General features: G+C 41.5%; 2 protein-coding genes and 1 pseudogene across 8 annotated transcripts; 1 reads left to right on the top strand and 2 right to left on the bottom strand.

Moving 5' to 3' along the window:
• The first annotated feature begins 9,100 nt into the window (after positions 1-9,100).
• Positions 9,101-12,286, top strand: LOC115159243 (vesicle-associated membrane protein 8). Of its 5 annotated transcripts, XM_029708759.1 has the most exons (7): positions 9,101-9,226; positions 9,363-9,504; positions 9,588-9,658; positions 9,739-9,835; positions 10,225-10,326; positions 11,488-11,649; positions 11,846-12,286. In XM_029708759.1, the coding sequence occupies exons 2-7, from the start codon at positions 9,427-9,429 to the stop codon at positions 11,987-11,989; spliced, it is 654 nt and encodes a 217-aa protein (XP_029564619.1). In that variant the 5' UTR covers positions 9,101-9,226; positions 9,363-9,426; the 3' UTR covers positions 11,990-12,286. The 5 variants fall into 5 exon arrangements, with proteins under 5 accessions (XP_029564619.1, XP_029564621.1, XP_029564618.1 ...); XM_029708761.1 differs by lacking the exon at positions 10,225-10,326; XM_029708758.1 differs by lacking the exon at positions 9,101-9,226 and having other exon boundaries at positions 9,430-9,835.
• Positions 11,996-18,332, bottom strand: LOC115160255 (heterogeneous nuclear ribonucleoprotein D0-like; annotated as a pseudogene).
• A 702-nt stretch (positions 18,333-19,034) lies between these two features.
• LOC115159242 (heterogeneous nuclear ribonucleoprotein D-like) lies at positions 19,035-24,177 on the bottom strand. Of its 3 annotated transcripts, XR_003868875.1 has the most exons (9): positions 23,908-24,177; positions 22,992-23,160; positions 22,646-22,807; positions 22,300-22,431; positions 21,993-22,104; positions 21,582-21,743; positions 20,677-20,783; positions 20,144-20,247; positions 19,035-19,405 (listed from the first exon to the last, which is right to left on the bottom strand). XR_003868875.1 is itself a non-coding variant. In XM_029708756.1 (8 exons), exons 1-7 carry the CDS (start codon positions 23,994-23,996, stop codon positions 20,713-20,715), a joined length of 897 nt encoding a protein of 298 aa, XP_029564616.1. In that variant the 5' UTR covers positions 23,997-24,175; the 3' UTR covers positions 19,035-19,405; positions 20,677-20,712. The 3 variants fall into 3 exon arrangements, 2 of the variants coding, with proteins under 2 accessions (XP_029564616.1, XP_029564617.1); XM_029708756.1 differs by lacking the exon at positions 20,144-20,247 and having other exon boundaries at positions 23,908-24,175; XM_029708757.1 differs by lacking the exon at positions 19,035-19,405 and having other exon boundaries at positions 19,972-20,247.
• Positions 24,178-27,521: the final 3,344 nt, after the last annotated feature.

The following is a 27,521-nucleotide window of genomic DNA, read 5'->3' as shown; positions in this document are numbered from 1 at the left end:
TGGGTCTCATTAATGAAATAATAAATGTAGATACTTAACTCGCTCCAAAATAACTTCACAGAGTCACACTCATAAAAAATGTGTACAATTGTTTCCCCTTCTTTACCACAGAAAAGGCATATGTCCTTCATGTTCATGAATTTAGACAAGTTATTGCAAGGGTATATTTTGTGCACAATTTTAAAGTGAATTTATTTTACTTTATTTGATATACAAAATTTGTGAGGGAGCAACCAAGCTTTCTTTCATTCAATTTCAGTAATATATGCATTCCAGAAGATTTTCTCTCTAGGAGAGATCTTGTTTTTGGAGTTTAAAGGCTCTCTTAAGAATGTATTATTACATTTCTTATCCAGCAGAGGGCAACCTTCTAACATAAATTGTGCATCTATCTTAATTTGTGCATCTATGTTCTCCAAAGCACGGATGAGACTTCATTAATTGAGTAAGTCCTGAAAGTATTGCTTTGCGTATAGAATTAAATTATTTTGAATGTATTGGGAAGTTAGATGTTTGTAAGAACTTTCTATAAGAGAGTATATTTCCTTCTTTATCAAATAAATCAAGCACAAATATAATATTTCTTTCAAAGCACTTAGGGAAGGACAAAGACTTGTTTTTAACAACGATATCTTTGTTGTTCCACAGAAGTGCCTTGTGTGGGGAGAAGTTGTGGACATAAGTGTTTCCAGGCTAAAAGGGCTTGTTCATGAAATTTGAACAGTTTCATGGGTAATTTGGCTGGAGAACGGTTTCATAAAAATATGACAGGGAATGAAGTACCATATAGATTCAGAGCAAAGCATACATATTTTTAAAGGTATTGATGATATCAATGAAGTCTAGTACTTCAAGCCCACCATCAGATCTTTGGTTTGATATTACAGACTTCTTATAAAGTCTAGGGAAGTTTTGTTGACTTCCTTGCTGGTTTGATCAGCTACAGATAGGGATAGAGCAGGGTAGACAAAACGTGACAGACCCTCTGCTTTGGACAATAAAACCCTTCCAATAATAGAGAGGTCAGGCTGGAGCCAGTTATTAAAGATGGATTTTGTTTTCTTTAATCTCTGAGAGAAATTGAGATGTTGATGGGCAATATGGTTTTTCGCCATGTGTACCCCTAAATATTTCACATGATCTTTCACTGGAATATTCTCAACAGATTGGTAATTTGAGTTATGTATGGCCAATATTTCACATTTATTTAAGTAAAGTTAGACCAGAAGCTGAAGAGAATGATTTGATAATATTAAGTTGATCCTTGTCTTTAGAAACTGCTAATTGAGATATTTGTATTCATTTTCCAAATATTGAAATTCCTCTTAATTCAGGGTTGTTTAAAATCCTAATGTATAGTAATTCGACAACTAAAAGGAATCAGAAAGTTGAAATAGGGCAACCCTGGCGTACACTACTGTCACGGTTGTCGTAGGGTAAAGTGGACCAAGACGCAGCGGGGAAATGTGCACTCATCTTCTTTTATTAAACAGACCAAGAAGGTGAACCAAAATAAATACGTACACAAAAAACACAACGACAAATAACAGGCCAGTAAGGCACAGAGCTATACACAGCACAATCTCCCACAAAACACTAGAACAAACACATACCTATATATAGGATCCTCAATCAGAGGCAACTAGAAAACACCTGCCTCCAATTGAGAGTCCAATCCCCAATTAACTAAACATAGAAATACAAAGAACTAGACTAAACATATAAATATATTAACATAGACCAGTGCCCAAAACCCGGAATAATAAATCAAACACACCACTTAACACACAACCACCCCCAAACTACAATAACAAATAACCCCTATTACTGGTCAGGACGTGACAACTACGGTGAATATTAAATATTTTAGATGTGTTAAGATTAATCATAATATAACTATTAATATCATTATAAAACATATTGATAACAGACACAAAGCTACTCCCGAAACCAAAAGTGTACAACAACTGTATTAGGAATTTGTGTTCAGTTGTATCAAATGCTTTACAAAAGTCGAGGAATAAAATAATAGCCTCTGAGTCAATTGAGTCAGCATAATTAATCAAGTCTAAAACGAACCCAATGTTACAGCTGATGTGGCGACCTTTCATGAATAAGGTGGTTTAGGCCCATTGTAAGTCTATTAGCATACGCTAAAGTAATCCATTTATAATCTGTATTTAATAATGTAATAGGTATCCAATTATCTATGAAAAGGGGATCTTTATCAAGTTTCGGTATTAAGGAAATAACCCTTTGTAGTAAGAATTTCACCCTTAGCTAGGCATTCTTGGAACATGTTGAATACTGGTCCCTCTAAATGTTCCCAAAAGTGTAAATAACATTCTGCAGAAAGACCATCTGTTCCAGGTGCTTTGCTCTTCTTCATAGATTTAAGCGCATCTCTGATCTCCACTAAAGGAAACTCATCTTCACATATGGACTTGAACTCATCAGAAATAATTGGAACATGACCATGGACATGTTTCATAAAATGTTCCCATTCAATCCCGTTAAATGTATACCGATTGTCATAGAAAGAATACACAAAGCTAGTGATGCTCATAGGGTCTTTACACAAGGTGTTGTCAATATTTAAGGCAGAAAGAGATTTGTTCTTATAGTTTCTTTTTTCAAGAGCAAAAAAACAGCTTGGGTTTTTCTCACCCTCCTCAACCCATTTTGCTCTAAATCTAATAAAGGCCCCTTTAGCTAAATCAATGTACATTTGATCTAGTTCTATTCGAGATGTATTCAAATCTGTTTCTTCCTCTGCTGAAAGGGTAGCCTTTTCTAAAAGAACATTCAATTTATTCATAAGCTCATTGTCTTTCAAACATTTTTGCTTCTATAGTTCCTTACTGAGTGTAATGGCGATAGATCTTACCTTAAATATGAAATATTTCCCAGTTACTTCCATGCTTTGGTTCTAAATCATCTGAATTAAATGAGTATGATCAAGTTCTTTACACTCTTGTCTTTAACAAGAGCATAAAGAACAGGATCATTTAGTAGTGAATTATTACGTTTCCGGTATCCTCGAATGCCACTGGATTTTTCAGAACATTCCAACTTCAAAAATATCCTTTTATGATCAATCAAAGGAGCATGTTTATGACTTACTTCTTGTACATACTGTAAAAGTGGGGTAGAAATGAGAAACAAATCAATTCTGGATCTGACCATCATTGACCTATTACACCAGGTATAATCGTTTAAGTTTGTATTAAAGAAACAGCCTGGCTGTTATAAGCCATGCATGTGTATACTTGTTTTGCAGCTCAGTAAGCTTATCAGCAAGATCCAAAAAGAAAGTATTATTTGAGGTGTGAGAATTGTACCCATACACATTGCATATGAAAAAAAACATTATCTAGTTTGGAGATCAATATAACCCATCTCCCATCTTTGGACACACAAGACTCTGAAATATCACCTCTAAACTTATGAAGCAATATCATATAACCAGCTGAGTGGCTAGACCCGTGACTATAATTAACAGTATTTCCCCATTGTGATTTCCAAAAACTTATAAGGGCACAAGGCGAGACCCAAATGCAGACACAGGAGGCAGATGGTTGAGCTCTGATATTTATTATACCAAAAGGGGTAGGCAAAAGGCAGGTCGGGGACAGGCGAGAGTTCATACTTAAACCAGGTTCAAGTCCAAACAGTACCAGGGGATAGGCAGGCTCGAGGTCAGAACAGGCAGAGTGGTCAGGCAGGCGGATTCGGCATCAGGGCAGGCAAGGGTCAAAACCAGGAGGGCTAAAAAATTTAAATACTATAAAATAAAACAAAACAGGAGGGCTAGGAAAAAAACAGAGACTGGGAAAAATAGGAGCTAGGAGAAATGCTGGTTGACTTGGCAATACAAGACAAACTGGGACAGAGAGGCAGGAAACACAGGGATAAATATACCGGGGACTAATGGGGAAAACAGGAGACACCTGGAGATGGGTGGAGACAATCACAAACACAGGTGAAACAGATCAGGGCGTGACCAAACTAGAATCTGAATCGTAGGAGTGAGTCTCCTGGAGTAGAATGAAATCTGCATTAGTGTTTACAAAATAAAAAAGTACTTTTCCTTTAGTTATGTTTCGTAAACCACTGGCATTTAGGCATACAATATTTAGTGCATTGAATTCAAAACGTTTCATAACCTGAAAAACATTCAATAAAATAATAAAATAAATACAGTGTAGTGATATGAATAACCCAAGCCATTATCACATTGGTTGCTACTGCGCAGGTTGACTCATAAGCCGCGGTATATCGCATATTATCAGTGCGATTTTAGCATGTAAATCTTGGTGGGGCAAAAACATTTTTTTAGATGCATTCCAGTAAAGCCACTACACAACACAACACAACACTACATTTACATTTACATTTAAGTCATTTAGCAGACGCTCTTATCCAGAGCGACTTACAAATTGGTGCATTCACCTTATGATATCCAGTGGAACAACCACTTTACAATAGTGCATCTAAATCTTTTGGGGGGGGGGGGGGTTAGAAGGATTACTTTATCCTATCCCAGGTATTCCTTAAAGAGGTGGGGTTTCAGGTGTCTCCGGAAGGTGGTGATTGACTCCGCTGTCCTGGCGTCGTGAGGGAGCTTGTTCCACCATTGGGGTGCCAGAGCAGCGAACAGTTTTGACTGGGCTGAGCGGGAACTGTGCTTCCTCAGAGGTAGGGAGGCGAGCAGGCCAGAGGTGGATGAACGCAGTGCCCTTGTTTGGGTGTAGGACCTGATCAGAGCCTGAAGGTACGGAGGTGCCGTTCCCCTCACAGCTCCGTAGGCAAGCACCATGGACTTGTAGCGGATGCGAGCTTCAACTGGAAGCCAGTGGAGAGAGCGGAGGAGCGGGGTGACGTGAGAGAACTTGGGAAGGTTGAACACCAGACGGGCTGCGGCGTTCTGGATGAGTTGTAGGGGTTTAATGGCACAGGCAGGGAGCCCAGCCAACAGCGAGTTGCAGTAATCCAGACGGGAGATGACAAGTGCCTGGACTAGGACCTGCGCCGCTTCCTGTGTGAGGCAGGGTCGTACTCTGCGAATGTTGTAGAGCATGAACCTACAGGATCGGGTCACCGCCTTGATGTTAGTGGAGAACGACAGGGTGTTGTCCAGGGTCACGCCAAGGTTCTTAGCACTCTGGGAGGAGGACACAAGGGAGTTGTCAACCGTGATGGTGAGATCATGGAACGGGCAGTCCTTCCCCGGGAGGAAGAGCAGCTCCGTCTTGCCGAGGTTCAGCTTGAGGTGGTGAGCCGTCATCCACACTGATATGTCTGCCAGACATGCAGAGATGCGATTCGCCACCTGGTTATCAGAAGGGGGGAAAGGAGAAGATTAATTGTGTGTCGTCTGCGTAGCAATGATAGGAGAGACCATGTGAGGATATGACCGAGCCAAGTGACTTGGTGTATAGTGAGAATAGGAGTGGGCCTAGAACAGAGCCCTGGGGGACACCAGTGGTGAGAGCACGTGGTGCGGAGACAGATTCTCGCCACGCCACCTGGTAGGAGCAACCTGTCAGGTAGGACGCAATCCAAGCCTGGGCCGCGCCGGAGATGCCCAGCTCGGAGAGGGTGGAGAGGAGGATCTGATGGTTCACAGTATCAAAGGCAGCAGATAGGTCTAGAAGGATGAGAGCAGAGGAGAGAGAGTTAGCTTTAGCAGTGCGGAGAGCCTCCGTGACATAGAGAAGAGCAGTCTCAGTTGAATGCCCAGTCTTGAAACCTGACTGATTAGGATCAAGAAGGTAAACAATACATTCATTGCACTATAACGGTGACAAACGGTGCCCACAAACTGTTAGGGCCTACATAAAGCTGTTCCAACAGCAGTCCTAAAACCTTACCGCTGCTACACCTGGCTATCAGGGGAGCCTTTCTGGCAGCTATTTCACTGTTCGTTCAGCCTCATTTACTGCCTTTTAAAAAAACATAGCTGATATGGCTGACTTGCTTATTTAAGGATCCTCCCCTTTTTTTCAATTTTCACCCAAAATGACATACCCAAATCTAACTGCCTGTAACTCAGGCCCTGAAGCAAGGATATGCATATTAATTTTAGTCATTTAGCAGACACTCTTATCCAGAGGGACTTACAGTAGTGAATGCATAAATTTCATTTCATGCATTTTTTTTTTTTTTATAGTGGCCCACCGTGGGAATCAAACCCACAACCCTGGCGTTGCAAACACCATGCTGGCATTGCAAACACCAAGCTCTACCAACTGAGCCACAGGGAAGACCGAAAACTAAAATAAAAATCTAAATATGTGTATAAAATCTACTTGTCTGTACAGTAAGTAAATGTAGGAAATCCAAAATGCACAAAAATATGTTTTTCTAATGTCTAAAATAAAATATATGTGTATAATATATACTTGTCTGTAACGTAAAGCAATGCAGAAGCAATAAGCATTGTAAATGATGATAGAACACATCAAATGAATGTGAACATGAGGACACAAAGGAGAGATTTAATTAAAAGATCATCTTTTAATACATTTTTAATGCTGAAGATTTTTAATTCTGAAAAAAATCTATGTATGGCAAATCCACTCTGGGCAAATGGCCTCAGTAGGGTAGAGTTATATTCTTGGTACCATTTGAAAGGAAACACTTTAAAGTTTGTGGAAATGTGAAAGGAATGTAGGAGAGCAGGCGCAATTTTGATTTTGGCCACTAGATGGCAGCAGTTTATGTGCAAAGTTTTAGACTGATCCAATGAACCATTGCATTTCTGTTCAAAATGTTGTATCAAGACTGCCCAAATGACAAAGTTTGATGACAAAATTTGCCCACGAAGGACCGCCACTCCACCTTCCTGTTCAAATGAGCACAGTACAACATGGTGTGCCCAAAAATGTATTGCATACTGCTGCATAAATGTTGTAATATGCCAGGGAGATATGTATACTGTAGCTAAGAAAGTAATACTAAGTGTATGTTGTGTAGTAAGATGATAGTAGCCCATGAGCCTCATCCTAATAATTTGGTCTATTTACACCTCTTAATTTTGCCTACTGTTCTGACTTGGTGGTGCACATGTAGCCTATAACCTGTTTTAGAGAAATGTCATCATCGAATATTGTAAGAGCTTTCATTGTCTGCTTATGTGCCTCCATTATTTATCCTACGGTTCTGACTTGGTGTACAGGGAGTACACTGTAAGAACGACCCATGTTCTGAATTCTGTCACTGTACATTTCAAAAGTGCTGAACAAATAGTTATATTGACTACGTCCGTCCTAACTCGCTCATTAATGTCTTAATAGAAATCACGGATTGCCTCTTATCCGCTTGTCGTCCCCTTATGCCATAGTTTGTACATCTCAATTGTCAGTAGAAACCACATTTGTTTAAGCAAGTCAGCCATATCAGCTATGTTTTTTTAAAGGGCAGTAAATAAGGCTGAATGATCTGTTTCGCTGCCAGACAGCTTTATGTAGGCCCTAACAGTTTGTGGGCACCGTTTGTCACCGTTATAGTGTAATTAATGTATTGTTTAGTGTCGTGTTGTGTAGTGGCTTGCTGGCATGCATCCCATTTTTGTATTTTTTTGCCCCACCAAGATTTACATGCTAAAATCGCCACTGAGGTCAAACCATGTTATAAGTCAAACCATGCAGTATAGGAGACAGTTGTCAAATAGAGAAAGACAGTGACACAGTTTCCTCTTACAGTCCAACCCTGGAAGACACAGCCGCCTTACATTACTGTCACTTTCACGTACACATTGACCTCGTGATGTAGGCTATCACTAGAAACCAATTTACTTTATTTTCAAATTAAATTGTGGACCGATGCTGTCTTGCAAAGATGTATCATTGCGAAATGCATAAACAGTCTGGTACCTTGGCTGAGGCTAACTCTGCTCTGTGAATAACTGTACCTTTGGAGGAATGAACGTAACCGATCTTCTTAACGGTGTTCCTGACCACCTCCACGAGAGCCACTACAGCCTTGGAGGTGACCTCTCCTCACAACATAACCATACCCGTCTTCACAACAGCTTATAGTGCACAAAGAGTTCAGTCACGTTGAGGTGGTTTCACACTGGACCTGTTGTCGCTGGGATTCATCTTCAATTGGTCGGTTAAACAAGCGCTTCAATCAAAAGCTTGAGTTGGATTTGAGGTTAGAACGGAAACAGGTGCCATACATACTGTTGATTAATGATTATTACATTTATACATCTACAGTAGGCGACAGTTCCAAGTTCACTGCATATAGGACACATCACTGCACTCTATCCTACTCTGTAAACTGATCATCTCTGTATACCCGTCGCAAGACCCACTGGTTGATGCTTATTTATAAAACCCTCTTAGGCCTCACTCCCCCATATCTGAGATATCTACTGCAGCCCTCATCCTCCACATACAATAACCATTCTGCCAGTCACATTCTGTTTAAAGGTCCCCAAAGCACACACATCCCTGGGTCGCTCCTCTTTCAGTTCACTGCAGCTAGGGACTGGAACGAGCTGCAACAAACACTCAAACTGGACAGTTTTATCTCAGTCTCTTCATTCAAAGACTCAATCATGGACACTCTTACTGCTTCCTGTGATGTATTGTTCTTGCCCTTTGTGCTGTTGTCTGTGCCCAATAATGTTTGTACCATGTCTTGTGCTGCTACCATGTTGTTGTTATGTTGTGTTGCTCCCATGTCGTGTGTAGCTGCCTTGCTATGTTGTTGTCTTTAGGTCTCTCTTTATGTAGTGTTGTGTTGTCTCTCTTCTTGTGATATGTGTTTTGTCCTATATTTATATTGTATTTATTTTTGATATTTTTCATCCCAGGCCCCGTTCCCGCAGGAGGCCTTTTGCCTTTTTGTAGGCCGTCATTGTAAATAAGAATTTGTTCTTAACTGACTTGCCTAGTTAAATAAAGATGAAATAAAATACAAAAATACAAAATAGAAATAGCGCCGTCTGCTGGCCATGATATGATGTGCATGCATCCAGCTGTTGATCAACCTGATGATGGATCTGTCTTCGAATCTCGTGACATTCTAACGTCCCCTTGGAAACGGAACGGTCTAGCCATTTTGCTAGCTAACAAAATGTATGTTACTAGTTCTGTTTTAAACTAGCTAACGTTGTGCTTTTACATATGCTTTTGAATCCAACATAAACCTAGCTAGATTATATTGAATAAATTGTTACAAAGTAACAGTGACAAGCGCGCAGGCTACACAGGTAGGGTCATCAGATGGACAAAGATAACCGTAGCAACAAAGTGAAATTGCTGCAAACCTATGCAACATATGAGTTTAGCGTATCATAAATTCATTTGTGATTTAACCAAGCAATATTTACTCTCCTCAAATGACAGATTTACCTACAAGAACACTGCAGCACAGATGAGTATTTAGACTTTTTGTAATCAACCAAAGACCATGCCAATAGTGTACTGCTGTGTAGAAAGAAGCAACATCATCCTTGCTGATCTTGCTCTCAGAGGTGGAAGGTTTCAGGTAGGCTAGTGTGTGTCAGTGTGTGTGGAAGGGGGGGGGGGGATTATTCCTATCACGACTGTAGATGCATTTCTGGGTTGTAGGAAGCAGCATTGAGTTTTCTGAGACCTCTTCCGTTTGGAGCTCTGTATCGAAGGTCCATACAATTGGATGGGTGAGAGAGCTATTACCAAACTACATCATAGCAAATGTAATTCCATGTGCTGGCCATAATGTGTTTGTTTTAACAATCAGGTTCAGATACCACATCCTGTCAGAGGGTGGAGTGTCCTACGTCTGTGTCACAGAGCTCAGCTATGAGTCCAGGAGGGCCCATGAATTCCTTAACCAGGTCAGTTTACATGTACAATCTTATACTGTAGTGGCTTACATAACGAGTTACAATGGCAGATTCCACCACAAGACATAGGGTACTGGTACTGTTTGATGGCCAAAGAAATTGTTTCTTTATTTTCTTCAAGTTATACCCTCTTTACAGAAGTCACTAAGTTATACAATTCATTCTAAACCATCCTGTGATACCTAAACGGTAACACTTAAGCATGCCAAAACAATTAGATCAAATCTGTCTCTTTAAAAGAACAAGAGCAGAGCTTATTTCCATAAATATAGTGTATGCCCTGCTCTTCCTGGTTTGAACAGAAAGCTCTGAACGTGACCAGCCATGGAAATCAGGTGTAGCTTATGTAGCAAGCGACTTCACTTCTTATTGCCTTCCAGATCTGCAGTTTCTTTGCTAACAGCCCCCTGATAAAGAAAGCGCCCTTTGCCCAGCCGTATGAATTCAGCTCCGACCTGCATCAGGTGCTTGGACAGCTGATGGTATGTCCTAAAGACACATAGAATTAGTAGAATGAGAATTCCTAGTCAGAACAACATGACATACATTCTTATTATCACATCACCTCTCAGTCAGATTTCCTGTTTCTATCTGAAGTGCTCTACGTGCAATATTGGGTGTGCCATAGAAATATATAACGTTATGAAGATCTTCATGGGGGTGGGTTTAAGAGCAATGTCTTTTCTACTAATCCTAGTTCTATGTAAAGAGATGAGTGACTAACGTTGGGCCAATGGTAGCGCTCCAGTGCAGCAGCAGTGGTTAATGTGTAACTACAGGGAGGGGAGGCGCTGTGTGAAACCTGTGTCTCAACCTACAGCTGCTTGAAACAGACTTTACCCGTCTCGACTTTATTTACTATGCTTGTAGTCAGCCCGGATAAAACGTCTTTGTGAAACCTTTACCCTCTGAAGTGGTTGTGGATGTATATTCATTTTGTTGTACTATTCTGACATGGTAAGTATTTAGACTTTTGTCAAGTGGAGGTTGTGAGGCCTTGAGGGCACACTAATGATCTGAACCGTTAGCACTAGGGTGAGCAGCGCATGAATGGTTAAAGCCTCGGAGACTAGGGACAACAGACTGTGAATACAATTATTTACATGTGACTTGCATGTGTGAGTAAATGTCTGAGAGCCCAGTGAACTCGTAACATTGCAAGAAGCTTTTGGACTAAACAAATCGGTGACCTAGCTGTGAGGAGGATTTTCTTTGTCAGGAGAGTGTCAATAAAGGAATGGTTGAGGCTGAGCGCTAAAGCAATATCCACTTGGCCCTGCTTTCAGATACAGTATGTTCATATGATATGTCCTGGAATTGCATGGAATTGCATTCTGCCCCATCATGTATTGGCTCCTATATTTTGCACATTTTGTTTAAGTTAATTGATATTGACGAGTCTTCTTAATGTTGCTACTGTTATCATTGCTAAGTCGGATGCAAATTTCCACACTGTGAACAAATGCAGGTTATCCATTCCCTTCTATGTGATGATCTGTGGTGAAATTGGTCATTAAAATAGTTCTCCTACAGTAATGATACATGTCATGTTATTCTGACGACAATGTTTACACAGTATGTCATACCTAATATGTTGATGTTATTCAGAGAAGATTCTCTCCCCTTCCTCCTCCTCTCTGTAGGCTGACTACAGTTCTCAACAGCCAGCCTCCTCTAAGCTGGACTCGGTGCAGGGCCAAGTCAACGAAGTCAAAGTTATACTCAAAGACAACATTAACAAAGTGCTGGAGAGGGGAGAGAGGTTAGATGACTTGGTTGACAAGACACATGACCTACAAGCAACCGTAAGTATTATAAAAAAAGACAATTGTGGTTTTTTTTTCTTATCCTGGCAAGGTGATAAGGAAGTGCGGTTCCTGTAGTGTGGAGAATGGCTTTAAACAGCCAAGCTGCATTTGCTTTCCTGTCTGTTTCTGCTTTAGCTTACTTGAAACACAATTACATTCGAGTTAACCTTCCATAATTTCCTCCCATTTTCAGGCAGACTCCTTTCAGAGGACATCCACGCGGGTAGCCCGGAAGTACTGGTGGAAGAACGCCAAGATGATGATCATCATCGGAGTGATCGTTCTGATCATCCTCATCCTCATCATCCTGTTTGCTACAGGTGTCATCCCCAGTTAAATCCCCTCACAGACTCCTACAGTACTACATTATCAACACGAGGAAAAGGACAAACCACGATCACCGAGTCATGTTTTGAATTTTATTTTAGTCTCCTCCAAGGCGGATTCAAGGTGGATTGTGCATAGTAACGTGACAAAATATCATTTCACATTATGACTTCTGTAAATAAGCTTCCTGGAATTTGTTTGCTTGTTTTTGGATTATATGGATCTGTTCATTTGATATTTAATAAGATACATTTCATAATATTTTTTGGTCTATTTTTATATAAAAAAATACACAATATAAACTCAGCAAAAAAAGAAACGTCCTCTCACTGACAACTGCGTTTATTTTCAGCAAACTTAACGTGTAAATATTTGTATGAACATAACAAGATTCAACAACTGAGACATAAACTGAACAAGTTCCACAGACATTTGTGGAAATTGAATAATGTGTCCCTAAACATAGGGTGGGTCAAAATCAAAGGTAACAGTCAGTATCTGGTGTGGCCACCAGCTGCATTAAGTACTGCAGTGCATCTCCTCATGGACTGCACCAGATTTGCCAGTTCTTGCTGTGAGATGTTACCCCACTCTTCCACCAAGGCAAGTTCCCGGACATTTCTGGGGGGAATGGCCCTAGGCCTCACACTCCAATCCAACAGGTCCCAGGCGTGAGATCTGGGCTCTTCCCTGGCCATGGCAGAACACTGACATTCCTGTCTTGCAGGAAATCACGTACAGAACGAGCAGTACGGCTGGTGGCATTGTCATGCTTGAGGGTCATGTCAGGATGAGCCTGCAGGAAGGGTACCACATGAGGGAGGTGGATGTCTTCCCTGTAACGCACAGCGTTGAGATTGCCTGCAATGACAACAAGCTCAGTCCGATGATGCTGTGATGCACCACCCCAGACCATGACGGACCCTCCACCTCCAAATCGATCCCGCTCCAGAGTACAGGCCTCGGTGTAACGCTCATTCCTTCGACGATATTCGCGAATCCGACCATCACCCCTGGTGAGACAGAACCGCGACTCGTCAGTGAAAAGCACTTTTTGCCAGTCCTGTCTGGTCCAGCGACGGTGGATTTGTGCCCATAGGCAACGTTGTTGCCTGTGATATCTGGTGATGACCTGCCTTACACAGGCCTACAAGCCCTCAGTCCAACCTCTCTCAGCCTATTGCGGACAGTCTGAGCACTGATGGAGGGGTTGTGCATTCCTGGTGTAACTCGGGCAGTTGTTGTTGCCATCCTGTACCTGTCCCGCAGGTGTGATGTTTGGATGTACCGATCCTGTGCAGGTGTTGTTACACGTGGTCTGCCACTGCGAGGACGATCAGCTGTCCGTCCTGTCTCCCTGTAGCGCTGTCTTAGGCGTCTCACAGTACGGACATTGCAATTTATTGCCCTGGCCACATCTGCAGTCCTCATGCCTCCTTGCAGCATGCCTAAGGCACGTTCACGCAGATGAGCAGGGACCCTGGGCATCTTTCTTTTGGTGTTTTTCAGAGTCAGTAGAAAGGCCTCTTTAGTGTCCTAAGTTTTCATAACTGTGACCTTAATTGCCTAACATCTGTAAGCTGTTAGTGTCTTAACGACCGTTCCACAGATGCATGTTCATTAATTGTTTATGGTTCATTGAACAAGCATGGGAAACAGTGTTTAAAACCTTTACAATGAAGATCTGTCAAGTTATTTGAATTTTTACACATTATGTTTGAAAGACAGGGTCCTGAAAAAGGGACCTTTCTTTTCTTGCTGAGTTTAGAACATTTCTCACCACTAACATTACAGTTTAGGGGCCTCATCCCACAGTATAAAGGTGTATTGAATTCCTTAAACTGGATGATTTTCATATTTGTTACTGGTGGCCACCTCTGGCAGCCATAATAGTTCACTACAATAGTTCACTCCATTACCGTGTAGTTACACTCCACTAACAATGAGTTACACTCACCGACCAGTTTATTAGGTACATCCATCTAGTACCTGGCCGGACCCCACTTTGCAACCAGAACAGCCTGAATTCTTTGGGAAATTGATTCTACAAGGTGTCAAAAACGTTTGTTGCTCAATTGGTATCAAAGGACCTAACTTGTGCCAGAAAAACATTCCCTACACCAGTACATCAATGCCACCAGCCTATACCGTTGACACCAGGCAGGATGGGTCCATGGACTCATGCTGCTTACACCAAATCCTGACTCTGCCATCAGCATGAAACAACAAGAACCAGGAATCGACGGAGCAGACAATGTCTTCCACTCAATTGTCCAGCGTTAGTGATCGCGTGCCCACTGGAATCCGGTGTGGTCATCTGCTGCAATAACCCATCCGTGACAAGGATCGACAAGTTGTGCGTTCCGAGATGTCATTCTGCACACCACTGTTGTACTGTGACATTATTTGTTTGTAGCCCGCCTGTTAGCTTGCACGATTCTTGCCATTTTCCTTCATCCTCTCTCATCAACGAACTGTTTTCACCCACAGGACCTCCGCTGACTGGATGTTTTTTGTTTGTCGCACCACTCTCAGTAAACCCTAGACACTGTCGTGTGTGAAAAGCCCAGGTGGGCAGCCATTTCTGAGATACTGGATCTCGCATACCTGGCACCGATTATCGTACCACGCTCAAAGTTGCTTAGGTCACTCATTTTGCCCCTTCTAACGTTCAATCAAACAGTAACTGAATGCCTCGATGCCTGCTTTATATAGCAAGCTACAGCCACTTATCAATTTTCGTGAACAGGGTGGTGTACCTAATAAAGTTGCCGGTGAGTGTACTGTCCAAGGGTAAAGCATAACGTACCAAACAGTTCACACTACTTCAAAAACAAAAATACATCTATTTCAAATTCAATTCCAGATAAATGTATTTTATTTTTTTCTGATGCATTTCGGAATATTCTAGAATCTTGTATACGTACAGTGTATTCGGAAAGTATTCAGACCTCTTGACTTTTTCAACATTTTGTTACGTTACAGCCTTATCCTAAAATGTATTAAATTGTTTTTTTCCCTCATCAATCTACACACAATACCACAAAATGATAAAGTAAAAACTGTTTTTTAGAAATGTTTGCAAATTAATAAAAAATACAAAACTGAAATATGACATTTACATACAGCTGAAGTCAGAAGTTTACATACACCTTAGCCAAATACATTTAAACTCAGTTTTTCACAATTCCTGACATTTAATCCTAGTAAAAATTCCCCGTCTTAGGTCAGTTAGGATCACCACTATATTTTAAGAATGTGAAATGTCAGAATAATAGTAGAGAGAATGATTTATTTCAGCTTTTAATTCTTTCATCACATTCACAGTGGGTCAGAAGTTTACATACGCTCAATTAGTATTTGGTAGCATTGCCTTTAAATTGTTTAACTTGGGTCAAATGTTTCGGGTAGCCTTCCACAAGCTTCCCACAATATATTGGGTGAATTTTGGCCCATTCCTCCTGACAGAGCTAGTGTACCTGAGTCAGGTATGTAGGCCTCCTTGCTTGCACATGCTTTTTCAGTTCTGCCCACAAATTTTCTATAGGATTGAGGTCAGGACTTTGTGATGGCCACTCCAATACCTTGACTTTGTTGTCCTTAAGTAATTTTGCCACAACTTTAGAAGTATGCTTGGGGTCATTGTCCATTTGGAAGACCCATTTGCGACCAAGCTTTAACTTCCTGACTGATGTCTTGAGATGTTGCTTCAATATATCCACATAAGTTCCATCCTCATGATGCCATCTATTTTGTGAAGTGCACCAGTCCCTCCTGCAGCAAAGCACCCCACAACATGATGCTGCAAGCGTTCCCCTTTTTCCTCCAAACATAACGATGGTCATTATGGCCAAACAGTTCTATTTTTGTTTCATCAGACCAGAGGACATTTCTACAAAAAGTTGGATCTTTGTCCCCATGTGCAGTTGCAAACCATAGTCTGGCTTTTTTATGGCAGTTTTGGAGCAGTGGTTTCTTCCTTGCTGAGCAGGTTATTTCAGGTTATGTCGATATAGGACTCGTTTTACTGTGGATATAGATACTTTTGTACCAGCATCTTCACAAGGTCCTTTGCACTTTTCACACCAATGTACATTCATCTCTAGGAGACAGAACGCGTCTCCTTCCTGAGCAGTATGACGGCTGTGTGGTCCCATGGTGTTTATACTTGCGTACTATTGTTTGTACAGATGAACGTGGTACCTTCAGGCGTTTGGAAATTGCTCCCAAGGATGAACCAGACTTGTGGGGGTCAACAATTTTTTTTCTGAGGTCTTGGTGGATTACATTTTTTCCCCCCATGATGTCAAGCAAAGAGGCACTGAGTTTGAAGGTAGGCCTTGAAATACATCCACAGGTACACCCCCAAGGGAAGCCATGATGTACTGTACAGTACCTTACTTAATCCTATATTGTGGTACTTTCTCTCCACAATCTTCTTCACTCGCTCCTCCTCTTTGAAAGGTGAAGAAGCAGAAGCCCCGTCTCTTGTTGCTTTTGGTTTCCATGGGGAGCTCAATGGACTCCACCTGTTCACACAGAGAACTCAGGAATATAATAATCCATTGTTCAACTAGAATTTAATGTTTTGGTCGACTTGTACACACAGGCCGCGAGAAAACAAAGAGTAAATATCAGCTCTTTCAGGTAATTGCTTTGCACTGATCTGATTCAATCGTTCAGAATGGCACCCAGGCGAGCACACTCTCTGAAGAACATCTGACCATGTCAAATGTAAGTCTACTGTAGCCTACCTCTCCAAAGCTACCAAAGTATTCCCTGATCTTCTCCTCGGGGGTGTCTGGAGAAAGACCTACAAAGACCTTCATGTTTGGCTCCTTGTTCTTCATGGCCTTGACCTTCTTAGGGTCGATCACCTTCCCATTCAGCTTGTGGAAAAATTATAATAAAGAAACTGATTGGGCAGAAAAGATTCACATCCCATTGCTGCCATGCCATATTCACAACATATACAATCAGGAATACCTTATCAACGCTGTCAGCTGCTTTGAACAGGACAAAGCCAAACCCCCGAGACCGACCTGTCATGGGGTCAAGCTTCAGGGTGCAGTCTACCACCTCCCCAAACTTGAAGTAAGCCTTCAAATCCTTCTTTGTTGTGTCCCAGCTCAGACCAACACACATTTTCCTGCATTTAAAGATAGTGCAGATACAAACATGTTAAATTCTGAATACCAATTCCCAACACAAGGACTCTGGCTGTGTTCCAATTCCCTTTCTCATCTGCTTTCCTTTCACCCATCAGTGGGAAAGAAGGAAAGGAAGAAAGGAGTTGAAGCCATTACATTAGAGAGGGAACACAGCCAGTCTTGGATTAGGGTCAATGTTATCATTAGACATATGATTATGATAATTAGCAAGAGCATCCTTGGATAATGCTGTACAGCAGCTTTAACAAGATGTAAAGGATTTTTTAAATGTTATTTATTAGGATGCTCATTAGCCAACACCAATGGTGACAGCTAGTCTTACTAGGGTTCGGCATATAACGAAAAATACATTACAAACAAGACTTTACAATTGACATACATTTAAAAATATTAACATGTAGTGTGTGTGTGTGCTCATCTATCAGTTACACACACGTCAGTACATACACACAACAAGTAGGTCACATGGGGGAGAAGAATCGTGCTTTGGGATGTTGCTTTGTTTTTTGTAACCAGGTTTGCTGTTCATTTGTTCTATATAAGATGGGAGTTCCATGCACTCATGGCTCTGTATAATACTGTACTTTCCCTTGAATTTGTTCTGGACCTGGGGACTGTGAAAACATCCCTGGTGGCCTGTCTGGTGAGGTAAGTGTGTGTGTCAGTGCTGTAAGTTGACTATGCAAACGATTTGGAATTTAACACGTTGTTTCTATTCTCGTTTATTATGTGGTGACGGATGTAACTAATAGCAATCTACACATATCATTTCTCCATCCATTTCTCACATTACACAACTCTACATCCAACAAGCACCGTCGCCTGGGAGCTGATGGATGAGACAGCCACAATAGTTACCTGATCTACCCTAAGGTGAGTTTTAGCTAGCTAGGTACTGGCATAAAAAAAAGTTATTCCTCATAGAAGTTACTCAACGATGTAAATGCCAAAAGTATTCAAGAAAATAGCTAGTCACTTATTCAACGCTGAGCTAACTAGCAATATAGGGAACATCAGTTATCCAACGTTGGCTAGCGGTCTCAATCACCCCTCATCCTCTTCGTTTTTGCTGGCATCAATCTTTGATCCCTTGGATTGTCCTGACTGACCGCTCTCTGCAGCCGTTGGTGTCTGCTCCTCGCTGATAGCCTGTCCGTCCTCAATTTTCTCCACAGTTGGATCTTCTCGGGTTTCAAGACCCTCCGACATGTTGGTGTTGCACAAATAACTAGCTGATCAGCTGCTATCGATGATGCGTGCTTCTGTTTCGTCTGTCTGAATTGCTTTCGAATTGGAAATCGTTATATTTTCCCGCCAGGTTAGTAACATTATCTTGCTAAAGACCAGACACAAAACAAATATTAGGCACCACGGATGACCAATCCTTCTGGTTTCGCTGACTATTACCGACGGTCCTACTTCATCTAGTATATATTGCAAGATACCGGCAGTTGACAACTTGCTTTCTTGCTAGCGACGTAAACATAAATGGCGTCATGTATAAAATGGAGGAACTAGCCTGAGGGAGGTGCTCATTTTTCTAGACCTCTTAAAACCAAAATAGCACAAATGTAATTACTTATATGCTTTGAAACGCACTGCGGTCATAACAGTTTGGATGACAGGAGAGTTGTCATCCAACTGACAGGTTCCATGCACGGATGTCTATAAACTATGACATCCTAGAAAAACAAGGCAGTGTTTATTCTCCTGATAAACTCAGTCCAAAAATGTGTGAATCAAAATATTATTTAATGTGTCGTGATTGTTGCACCAAGGCTGAAGTCGTACCTACAGGCCTAATGTTCAAGTCAAAGACTAGAGCAGCAGCTATGGTTTGGTGTTATGAAATGCAGAACAGAATATCAAGTGCAGTCAAGCACATCTGTTTTGTACCCTCTTTAATAATACCTTTATCCAAAACACTGCAGAAAAATCCAAGTTTAAAACAGAAAACAGGCTAAGTTAAATCAACGTAATAAGAACACATTAAATCATGATGAAACCTAGACCTACAACCTCAGCACAGTACAAGATGAAGGGAAGTGGGGGGGGAGGGGACAAGAACCCAAAAACTGTCAACCTCGCTATTTACAAAGTCAGAAGCGCTGCATGTCTTCATGACAGCTTCATCTCAGGAAGAGGATTCTGGTGTTTAAAACATGAGCTGATCTGAGGACAGGATAGGATTCATCCCCCAATGCTGCCACATGGGTACAGGGTCATTCTCCAGTCCACCAGCCAGCCCAGTCCGTCTGCAAACAAGGACACAACACAGTAGGTGTTACCAACTCTGGAGCTCTGTAAGGCACAGTGAACCTTGCACGTCCATGTTTCACTGTTTAACTTCTGCTTGTGCTGTCAACTTTAAACTATTAATAGTTTGTTTCTCTCCATTCCGTTTTAAAGATCATATGTAGAACTCGCAGCTTCACCAAGGTTCTGTAACAGCTCACCGGCCAGCAAAAGCTTCAGCTCCAATGAATTGGTGGCTCAATTTCACCATTAAGGAGCAAGCCCAAACATGACCATATCTAAACTATAAAAAGGTAAAACATTTGGTGGAAGTCTCAAGCCAGCTACACAAATGGCTCAAATATTACATTTTGAGTCGTCAGCTTTTTATGGCATCATAAAGCTGGTTTACATATGATCTTTAACACCTAAGTTTAAAAAAAAGTTGTTTATCAAGTGAAGTTCTCTAAGGGCTATAAAGAAAAAGCAAGCATTGAGTTTAAGGGGTTCATTATAGAAAAAAAACAAAACCACTGAAGCTCCAGAACTGAAACACAAGACCACTAAAATTAAGACAATACACAAATACAAGTCAAGGTACATTTTTTACTGTTTCATATTAATATCCTGTAAAAAAAATCAATTTGACAAATCGTTAAAGCAAACACTTAAACTGAAAAAGAGATTAATTTGTCCTTTTTCTTATGTTTCTTTTTGTTTAAAAATCGCTGGTTACAGGAAGTGTGAAGAGACCATACCGCAGGACAGCGTTTTCTTGTGCATGCCGTGCTCTCTGCCCGCTATGTGCGACGCCCAGAGATTGTCGTGGTCAGGCGACACACGGCCTGCAATGAAGTCCCCGCTGGCAGGTACAAACAAGGTACAACATCAGAGTTAGGAAAAGAAAAGGAAAACTTACGATAGGTCCTTACTCTGTACCCTTAGCAGTACTTTACCTGTTAACAATGCTATCAAGTCTCTTTATGTTATTTCCTTATGAACACCTGTTAAAAAGCAAGGGGAAAAAGGACAATCTACAGAAAAACGCTTACGTTTTTTCTGGAGAGCTTAATAAAAAAGGCAAACCGCTACAGAAGCATTTTTTTCTTTTTTCAATTAAAGATCTATAGACATGACTCTTTAGATTTATCTGTCAGAACGGGGGGGGTGCATGGTAATAGAAACCACTTGCTTTCTCTCTTGATAGGTTTTAAAGTAATTGTTTAGTGTCTATTGATCTTTAAGTTTTTTTTAGGTCAGCCCTAATGTGAAGGTGAGAGTGTTGTCTTACCAGAGGTCTAAGCAGGTCTTGTTGGATTAGATCAGCTCAGTAAGGCTGGTAGTTGTTCTGGTGGGTTGTGATCTCTCGAGAGGCCTTCCCATAGCTGCTCTGCTGGCCTATGGGAAAGGTCAAGGGTTAGAGGTCAGGAAGATTGAGGGTCACAGGAGAACTTCACAGAAACAAAACAGTTGCAGGAGGAAATCCTATCAAGGTGTTATCAATTGGAGTTCAGTTGACATGGGAGTTTAAGTTCACTTTCCTTTATGGGGTAAATGGCAGCAAGAAATCATAAATAATCAGTAGGATGTAGTGTTTGTGTACCTAATTGATATTTTTTTTTCTTGGACTTTCAAATGGAATTTTTCTATCAGTACTGAGATGCACAATCATGTGTCAAGATTGGGCAGCAGGTAGCATAGCGGTTCGAGCATTAGGCCAGTAACCAAAAGGTCAATACCATACTACTATGGCTGACCCTGTACATTTCACTGCGCCTATTTGGTGTACGTGACAAAACAACCGCAAATGTGCTAAAGAGACTCTGTACATTAAGGTGTGCTTTACTCTATATACCTAGGAATTGAACTACAAGTACTCTTAAGAAGTGTGTGCCATACAAATGTAATCTTATAGAACTGTATATGGGCTCAATGATCATTAATGTTGCAAGTGTTCCCTATAAAATAACAAAGTGCACTGCCTGGATATGGAGGACCCCTCCCAAACATGCACCAGAGCAAAGAGACCCAAGGCAGGCAGCATTACAGACATCAGTTTTATTTTTTCCAGAGCTATTGAGTACATACAAGAAGACATTTTTTCCACCTGTTGTCTTAGCTATAGGTACAAGAGTTGTTGCTGGGGGCTGAAAGGCACTGCTTGTTTCGATAGTTGCCATCAATAGTGTAGCTTACCATTGTAGTCGTCGTATCCCTGTCCATAACCATAACTATTATAGTTGTAGCCAGAGTAGTCATAGCCTGTGTAGCCATTGTATCCCTGGTTGTATCCGTTGCCGTAGCTACCATAGTTCTGGCCGTAGTAGCTGTTGTAACCCTGGTTGTAGCTACTCTGACCTGCACAGAGACAATGGAGAGGTTTAGTGTGACAAGAATGTATTGTAGTTTCAAAGATATTTGTAGGTCTTGATTTTCTTTTCAATATACTGCAATGCATGCCCTGTTCGGTCATCAGCACTGTCATTGTTGCATGTGTCAAATGCCACACAAGAAATTCCCTTGTGGAAGAATAAAGTTGATTGAATTTAAACGGATTCTTCTGATGTGTATTCTTCAGTGCCATAGGCTAGATGTAGCTGTACATACCTCCTCTTCCCCGGCCCCTGTATCCTCCGCCTCCACCGTAGCCCCCCCTCTCTCCTCTGTGTTGTTGCTGCTGTCTGTACACTTCTTTGGGTTGGGCCACTTTGATTTCACACTGCAGAGAAAACACACCAGGAACCAAAACACGTCTGAAAAACAGTGCTGACATTTTCTTGAAGAACCTACTTATTTGACTGCAAACATAATTCTTCAAAATCACCGTCTAAACTAAGTTGGTTAAATAGCATAGAAAGAATATCAGCACAAGATGGGTAACAGGGTTCACTGTGAATAAGCGGACTCCAGCTACCTTTCCGCCCCCGACTTGGTGGTATCTGCACTCCAACAACTTCTGGACAGGGATCTCCTCACAGTAGGTCACGAAGCAGAAACCACGTCGCTCATTGGTTTTGGTGTCCATGGGAAGCTCGACGCTGTCAATCTGGAAACAACACAAGAGGTTCTCTCAGTTAGCTGCTATGAAGACAGTAATCATAACATTCTGCAAATCGCCCAGTCTTTGTACCACGTGAAGAGGATAATTGATCATACAATAGCATCAGCTCTATCGCTCAGTGGACATACAACTTCCTAAAAAGCATGGGTCTACCATATATAAAACATAAATACATTGGACAGTACAAGCATTCTCTCACATCTCCAAAAGCTCCAAAGTATTCCCTGATCTCCTCCTCCGGGGTGTCTGGGCTGAGGCCTCCGACAAACACCTTCTTGGGCGGCTCTTTCCCCTTCATGGCTTTGGCCCTCTTTGGGTCGATCAGCTTCCCGTCCAGCTTGTGCTCCTTCAGCTCCAAAACCTGCACACAGGACAAAGTGTCAGTGAAACAGGGTGTGCGTGTGATTGTTCAAGTGAAGTGAGTGGATGCCAACTATGTATGTCTTCAAACCTATCTAGTTATTTCACATCTGTGCAGAATTAAGAAAACAAGACAAGAAGAGGCATCATGCCCTGTCCTGTGCTCAGTCTGTTCTAGTGCCTACCCTGTCTACGCTCTCTGCGTCTTTGAAGAGGACAAAGCCGAAGCCCCGGGACCGGCCCGTCATCAGGTCTGTTTTGATGGTGCAGTCTAGAACCTCTCCAAACTTCGACAGGTAATCCATGAGGTCCGCTTTGCTGGTGTCCCAACTGAGCCCTCCGATGAACATCTTGCTGTGAATGGAGAATGAAGGATACTAATACAGGCGACATCAGACAGTCATAACTACATCCTTACTGCTACTGACACTGAGATTTCAGACTAAAATAATCTTGAAGTTACCTCCCTAACAAGCTGAGTCACTAACTATGACATATTTACATTAGATCAAGCTTTGATAGCTGTCACCTGCAAGCTGATTAGGCCTAAATGATTAAAGCTGTCTAGAAAGGTTAACTACAAAGGCAACAGCTTTGTCACTGTATCCTGAACAGTGAACTTCGTCACTTCTGATTCTAGTCTCGGAGTGTATGCTCAGGACAGGTTTATTATTGTATATGTCAGGATTCTAAACCAGCAGTAACTTAGTGTATGAGAAGGGAAAAAAAGTGCGGCAATAACCAACAAGACCATTAACACTAACGTTACACCAATGACAATCTGATAATAGAAATCAATGCTTTTCAGAAGTTATAAATATCGCGGTGACAACTTGGTTAGTCAAGTTAACGTCGTCAGCCAACTTGGCCAGATATGACGCGCTGGTTAGATAGCTAACTTGTTAACTATCAGTAGTTAGCTAGCTATGCACGATCACAACAGGGACTAACGTTAGCTAGCTAGTATACTTTGGCTTGTTGCCACTCCAATAACGTGAACTACTTGTCTCCAGCTGGCAAAATAACAGTATCTAGTTACGCGTAAAAGTAAGTTAGCTACTGTAATGTTACTTGACTAACGTTAGCTGGTTAGTCGCTTACCCGTCATCCTGCTGGTTTTTGCTTGCGTTTATCTTGGAGCCCTCTGGAAACTCGTCTGTGCTGAAGTCAACTTGGCCTTCGGTTTCCATTTTTTCACTTCAGCCGGTTGTCAGCTGTAAATATAAATTTGTATTTAGGCCTGATTGCTAGCTACTTTTTTGGACGAATTCAGTCGCGATTGCTATGTAAAATGGCTGACATCTAGGGCGGCCAGGGTGGCGGGGAATGACGCAGATGATGTGGTTTGTTTGCTGGGGCTCATGCCTCGTTCAAATGCTAGTTGGAACTAGGAAACGCGGACATTTCCGACTTGGTGTTTCGTTGAACGCGGCACGTGTATAACTACAACAAGTTGGCAAGTCGGAAATAGAGTTTCCTAGTTCCGACTATTACTCGAACGCGACATCAGTGTGTCATCACTAGTTACCCCAGCCGCAAAGTCCTAATTATGCCTAAACCTCGCCTATTTCCACAATGTATCTTCTTAGAATCTTATTTTAAACATAACCTTAGCCACACTGCTAACATTAGGCCTAACCTTAAATAAAAACGTAAAAAAGCTATTTTTGGCGTTCATACATTTCTACGATATAGACAATGTTTGACTTTGTTTGTGTGGTAACTAGTCACTCACTCTAAGAAAGAAAGAAAAGCATTGCAAGTTTGAATTTTGTAAAGTTAGTGTGGGAGAGGTGGAAAACTATTCTTATTGATCAATAGTGACAACCTGGCATTGACAACTTAGATGGAAAGCTACTGAGGATGGTATCTGACTCCTGTCTGTCATATCTTTAATATGAGCCTAGAGGAAAGTCTGTCCTCAGGCCTGGAGGGAAGCCAAAGTCATTCTGCTACCCAAGAGTGGTAAGGAGGCACTAACAGCAGACCTATCAGCTTGCTGCCAGCTCTTAGCAAACTGTTGGGGGAAAAATGCTACTACACAATGCTACTTCTCCATAAACAAATCAACAAGAGACTTTCAGCATGCTTGTGAAGGGCACTCAACACATACTGCACTGACACAAATGACAGATGATTGGTTGAAAGAAATGCATAATAAAAAGATTGTGGGAGCTGTACTGTTAGATTTCAGTGCATCCTTTGATATTATTGTCAATTTGTTGAGAAAACGTATGTTTTATGACTTTTCAACCTCTGCCATATCGTGGATTCAGAACTATCTATCTAAAAGAACTGATGGTTTTCTTTAATGGAAGCTTCTCTAATGTCAAACATGTAAAGTGGGGTGTACCAGTAGGCCGTCTACTCTTTTCTATTTAAAAAAATGACATGCCACTGGCATTAAACAAAGCATGTGTGTCCATGTATGCTGATGATTCAACCATCAGCAACACCAGCTAATGACATCACTGAAACCCTTAACAAAGAGTTGCAGTCTGTTTTGGAATGGGTGGCCAGAAATAAACTGGTCCTGAACATCTCTAACACTAAGAGCAATGTATTTGGTACAAATCATTCCCTAAGTTCTAGACCTCAGCTGAATCTGGTAATGAATGGTGTGGCTGTTGAACAAGTTGAGGAGACTAAATTACTTGGTGTTACCTTAGATTGTAAACTGTCAGTCAAAACATATAGATTCAATGGTTGTAAAGATGGTGAGAGGTCTGTCTGTAATAAAGAGATGCTCTGCTTTTTTGACACCACACTCCACAAAGCAAGTCCTGCAGGCTCTAGTTTTGTCTGATCTTGATTATTGTCCAGTCATATGGTCAAGTGCTGCAAAGAAAGACCTAGTTAAGCTGCAGCTGGTCCAGAAATGAGCAGCACATCTTGCTCTTCATTGTAATCAGAGGACGAACATTAATACTATGCATACCAGTCGCTCTTGTCTAAGACTTGAGGTCGGACTAACTGTGTCACTTCTTGTTTTTATAAGAACCATTAATGTGTTGGAAATGTCTAATTGTTTGCATGGTAGACTTACGCAAAGCACTGACACACACACTTACCCCACTAGACATGCCACCAGTCCGCAGGTCCAGAACAAATTCAAGGAAACGTACAGTATTATACAGAGCCATGAGTGCATGGAACTCCCTTCCATCTCATATAGCGCAAGTGAACAGCAATCCTGGTTTCAAAAAACAAATAAAACAACACCTCACAGCACAATGCCTCTCCCCCATGTGACCTACTTGTTGTGTGTATGTATTGACATGCATGTGGAACTGATAGATGCGCACACACACACACACACACACACACACACACATTCATGTTTTTAAATGTATGTAAATTGTAAAGTCTTGTTTGTAATGTTTTTTTGTTATATGTCAGACCTCAGTAAGACTAGCTGTCTCCATTGGCGTTGGCTAATGGGGATCCTAATAAATCAAATCACAACCGTTCTCAGTGGGGGAGGCGCTGTGATCTTTGCTACAAGCACTGGTCCGACCTCAGCTTTGAGTTTTTACGTAAAGGACTATGGTTATGATTGGGAATGTTAAAGCTGATCCTAGATCATCATCATTACAAACAACTTCCTGATTTTAATATTTCTTCATTTTACCAAATGCTATTTATTTTAAAATCTCCGATTTTGGCAAAATAGAGGTTTTGTGGTAAAATTGTCAGCACAGTAAATGCCCTTTTTTGTTGTGTCAAAAATGAAATGCTGCATATGATTTCCATTGTAATCAACATTTAACATACACCAAAGAAACTGAAAAGAGGTTTCAAACATCTCTGCAACAGCCAGAGACAGATACTGTAATATTTCTCCAGGAGCAGCACCATGGAGCAGCACAGTTGGAGATACAGTACCTGCACAGCTGGAGATAGCCAAAGCAAGCATTTCTGTCGCCATCTACTGGTTATTTTCAGACCTCACATGCGCTTTGACCTCATACAAGTACCAATAAATACAGTACAGTATGAAGATAGGCTAAAACTGTTCATCCAATAGAAAACCCCAATCACACTTGTAGGCGATGTCATGGCGACGTTGGCTTGCTAAACTCATGCGTAGAAACACGTCATCGGGTCTAACGGTCGTCGAGCTGGTGTAAGTGAGTCAGGTATGTAGGCCTCCTTGCTTGAACACGCTTTTTCATTTCTGCCCACATATTTTCTATAGGATTGAGGTCAGGCCTTTGTGATGGCCACTCCAATACCTTGGCTTTGTTGTCCTTAAGTCATTTTGCCACAACTTTGGAAGTATGCTTGGGGTCATTGTCCATTTGGAAGACCCATTTGCAACCAAGCTTTAACTTCCTGACTGATGTCTTGAGATGTTGCTTCAATATATCCACATAATTTTCCTTGCTCATGATGCCATCTATTTTGTGAAGTGCACCAGTCCCTCCTGCAGCAAAGCACCCCCACAACATAATGCTGCCAACCCCGTGCTCCACAGTTGGGATGGTGTTCTTCGACTTGCAAGCCTTCCCCTTTGTCCACCAAATATAAAGATGGTCATTATGGCCAAACAGTTCTATTTTTGTTTCATCAGACCAGAGGACATTTCTCCAATAAGTTTGATCTTTGTCCCCATGTGCAGTTGCAAACCGTAGTCTGTCTTCTTTATGGCGATTTTGGAAGTGGCTTCTTCCTTGCTGAGCGGCCTTTCAGGTTATGTCGATATAGGACTCGTT

This window comes from Salmo trutta, chromosome 23 (assembly GCF_901001165.1).
Source record: "Salmo trutta chromosome 23, fSalTru1.1, whole genome shotgun sequence".
Lineage (NCBI taxonomy): Eukaryota > Metazoa > Chordata > Actinopteri > Salmoniformes > Salmonidae > Salmo > Salmo trutta.
The sequence above is the reverse complement of the archived record's forward strand: the minus strand, read 5'-3'. Positions and strand labels throughout refer to the sequence as shown.

What these genes read in the sequence shown, in the direction of transcription:
- LOC115159242 (XM_029708757.1), bottom strand. Translation starts at nt 23,996, where the DNA reads ATGGAAACCGAAGGCCAAGTTGACTTCAGCACAGACGAGTTTCCAGAG. An exon ending in AAAAACCAGCAGGATGACGG is followed by an intron (nt 23,161 to 23,907) that starts GTAAGCGACTAA and finishes CTCCATTCACAG; the next exon opens with CAAGATGTTCATCGGAGGGC. An exon ending in ACGCAGAGAGCGTAGACAGG is followed by an intron (nt 22,808 to 22,991) that starts GTAGGCACTAGA and finishes TCCTGTGTGCAG; the next exon opens with GTTTTGGAGCTGAAGGAGCA.
- LOC115159243 (XM_029708758.1), top strand. Translation starts at nt 9,569, where the DNA reads ATGCATTTCTGGGTTGTAGGAAGCAGCATTGAGTTTTCTGAGACCTCT. An exon ending in CCCATGAATTCCTTAACCAG is followed by an intron (nt 9,836 to 10,224) that starts GTCAGTTTACAT and finishes ATTGCCTTCCAG; the next exon opens with ATCTGCAGTTTCTTTGCTAA. An exon ending in AGGTGCTTGGACAGCTGATG is followed by an intron (nt 10,327 to 11,487) that starts GTATGTCCTAAA and finishes TCCTCTCTGTAG; the next exon opens with GCTGACTACAGTTCTCAACA.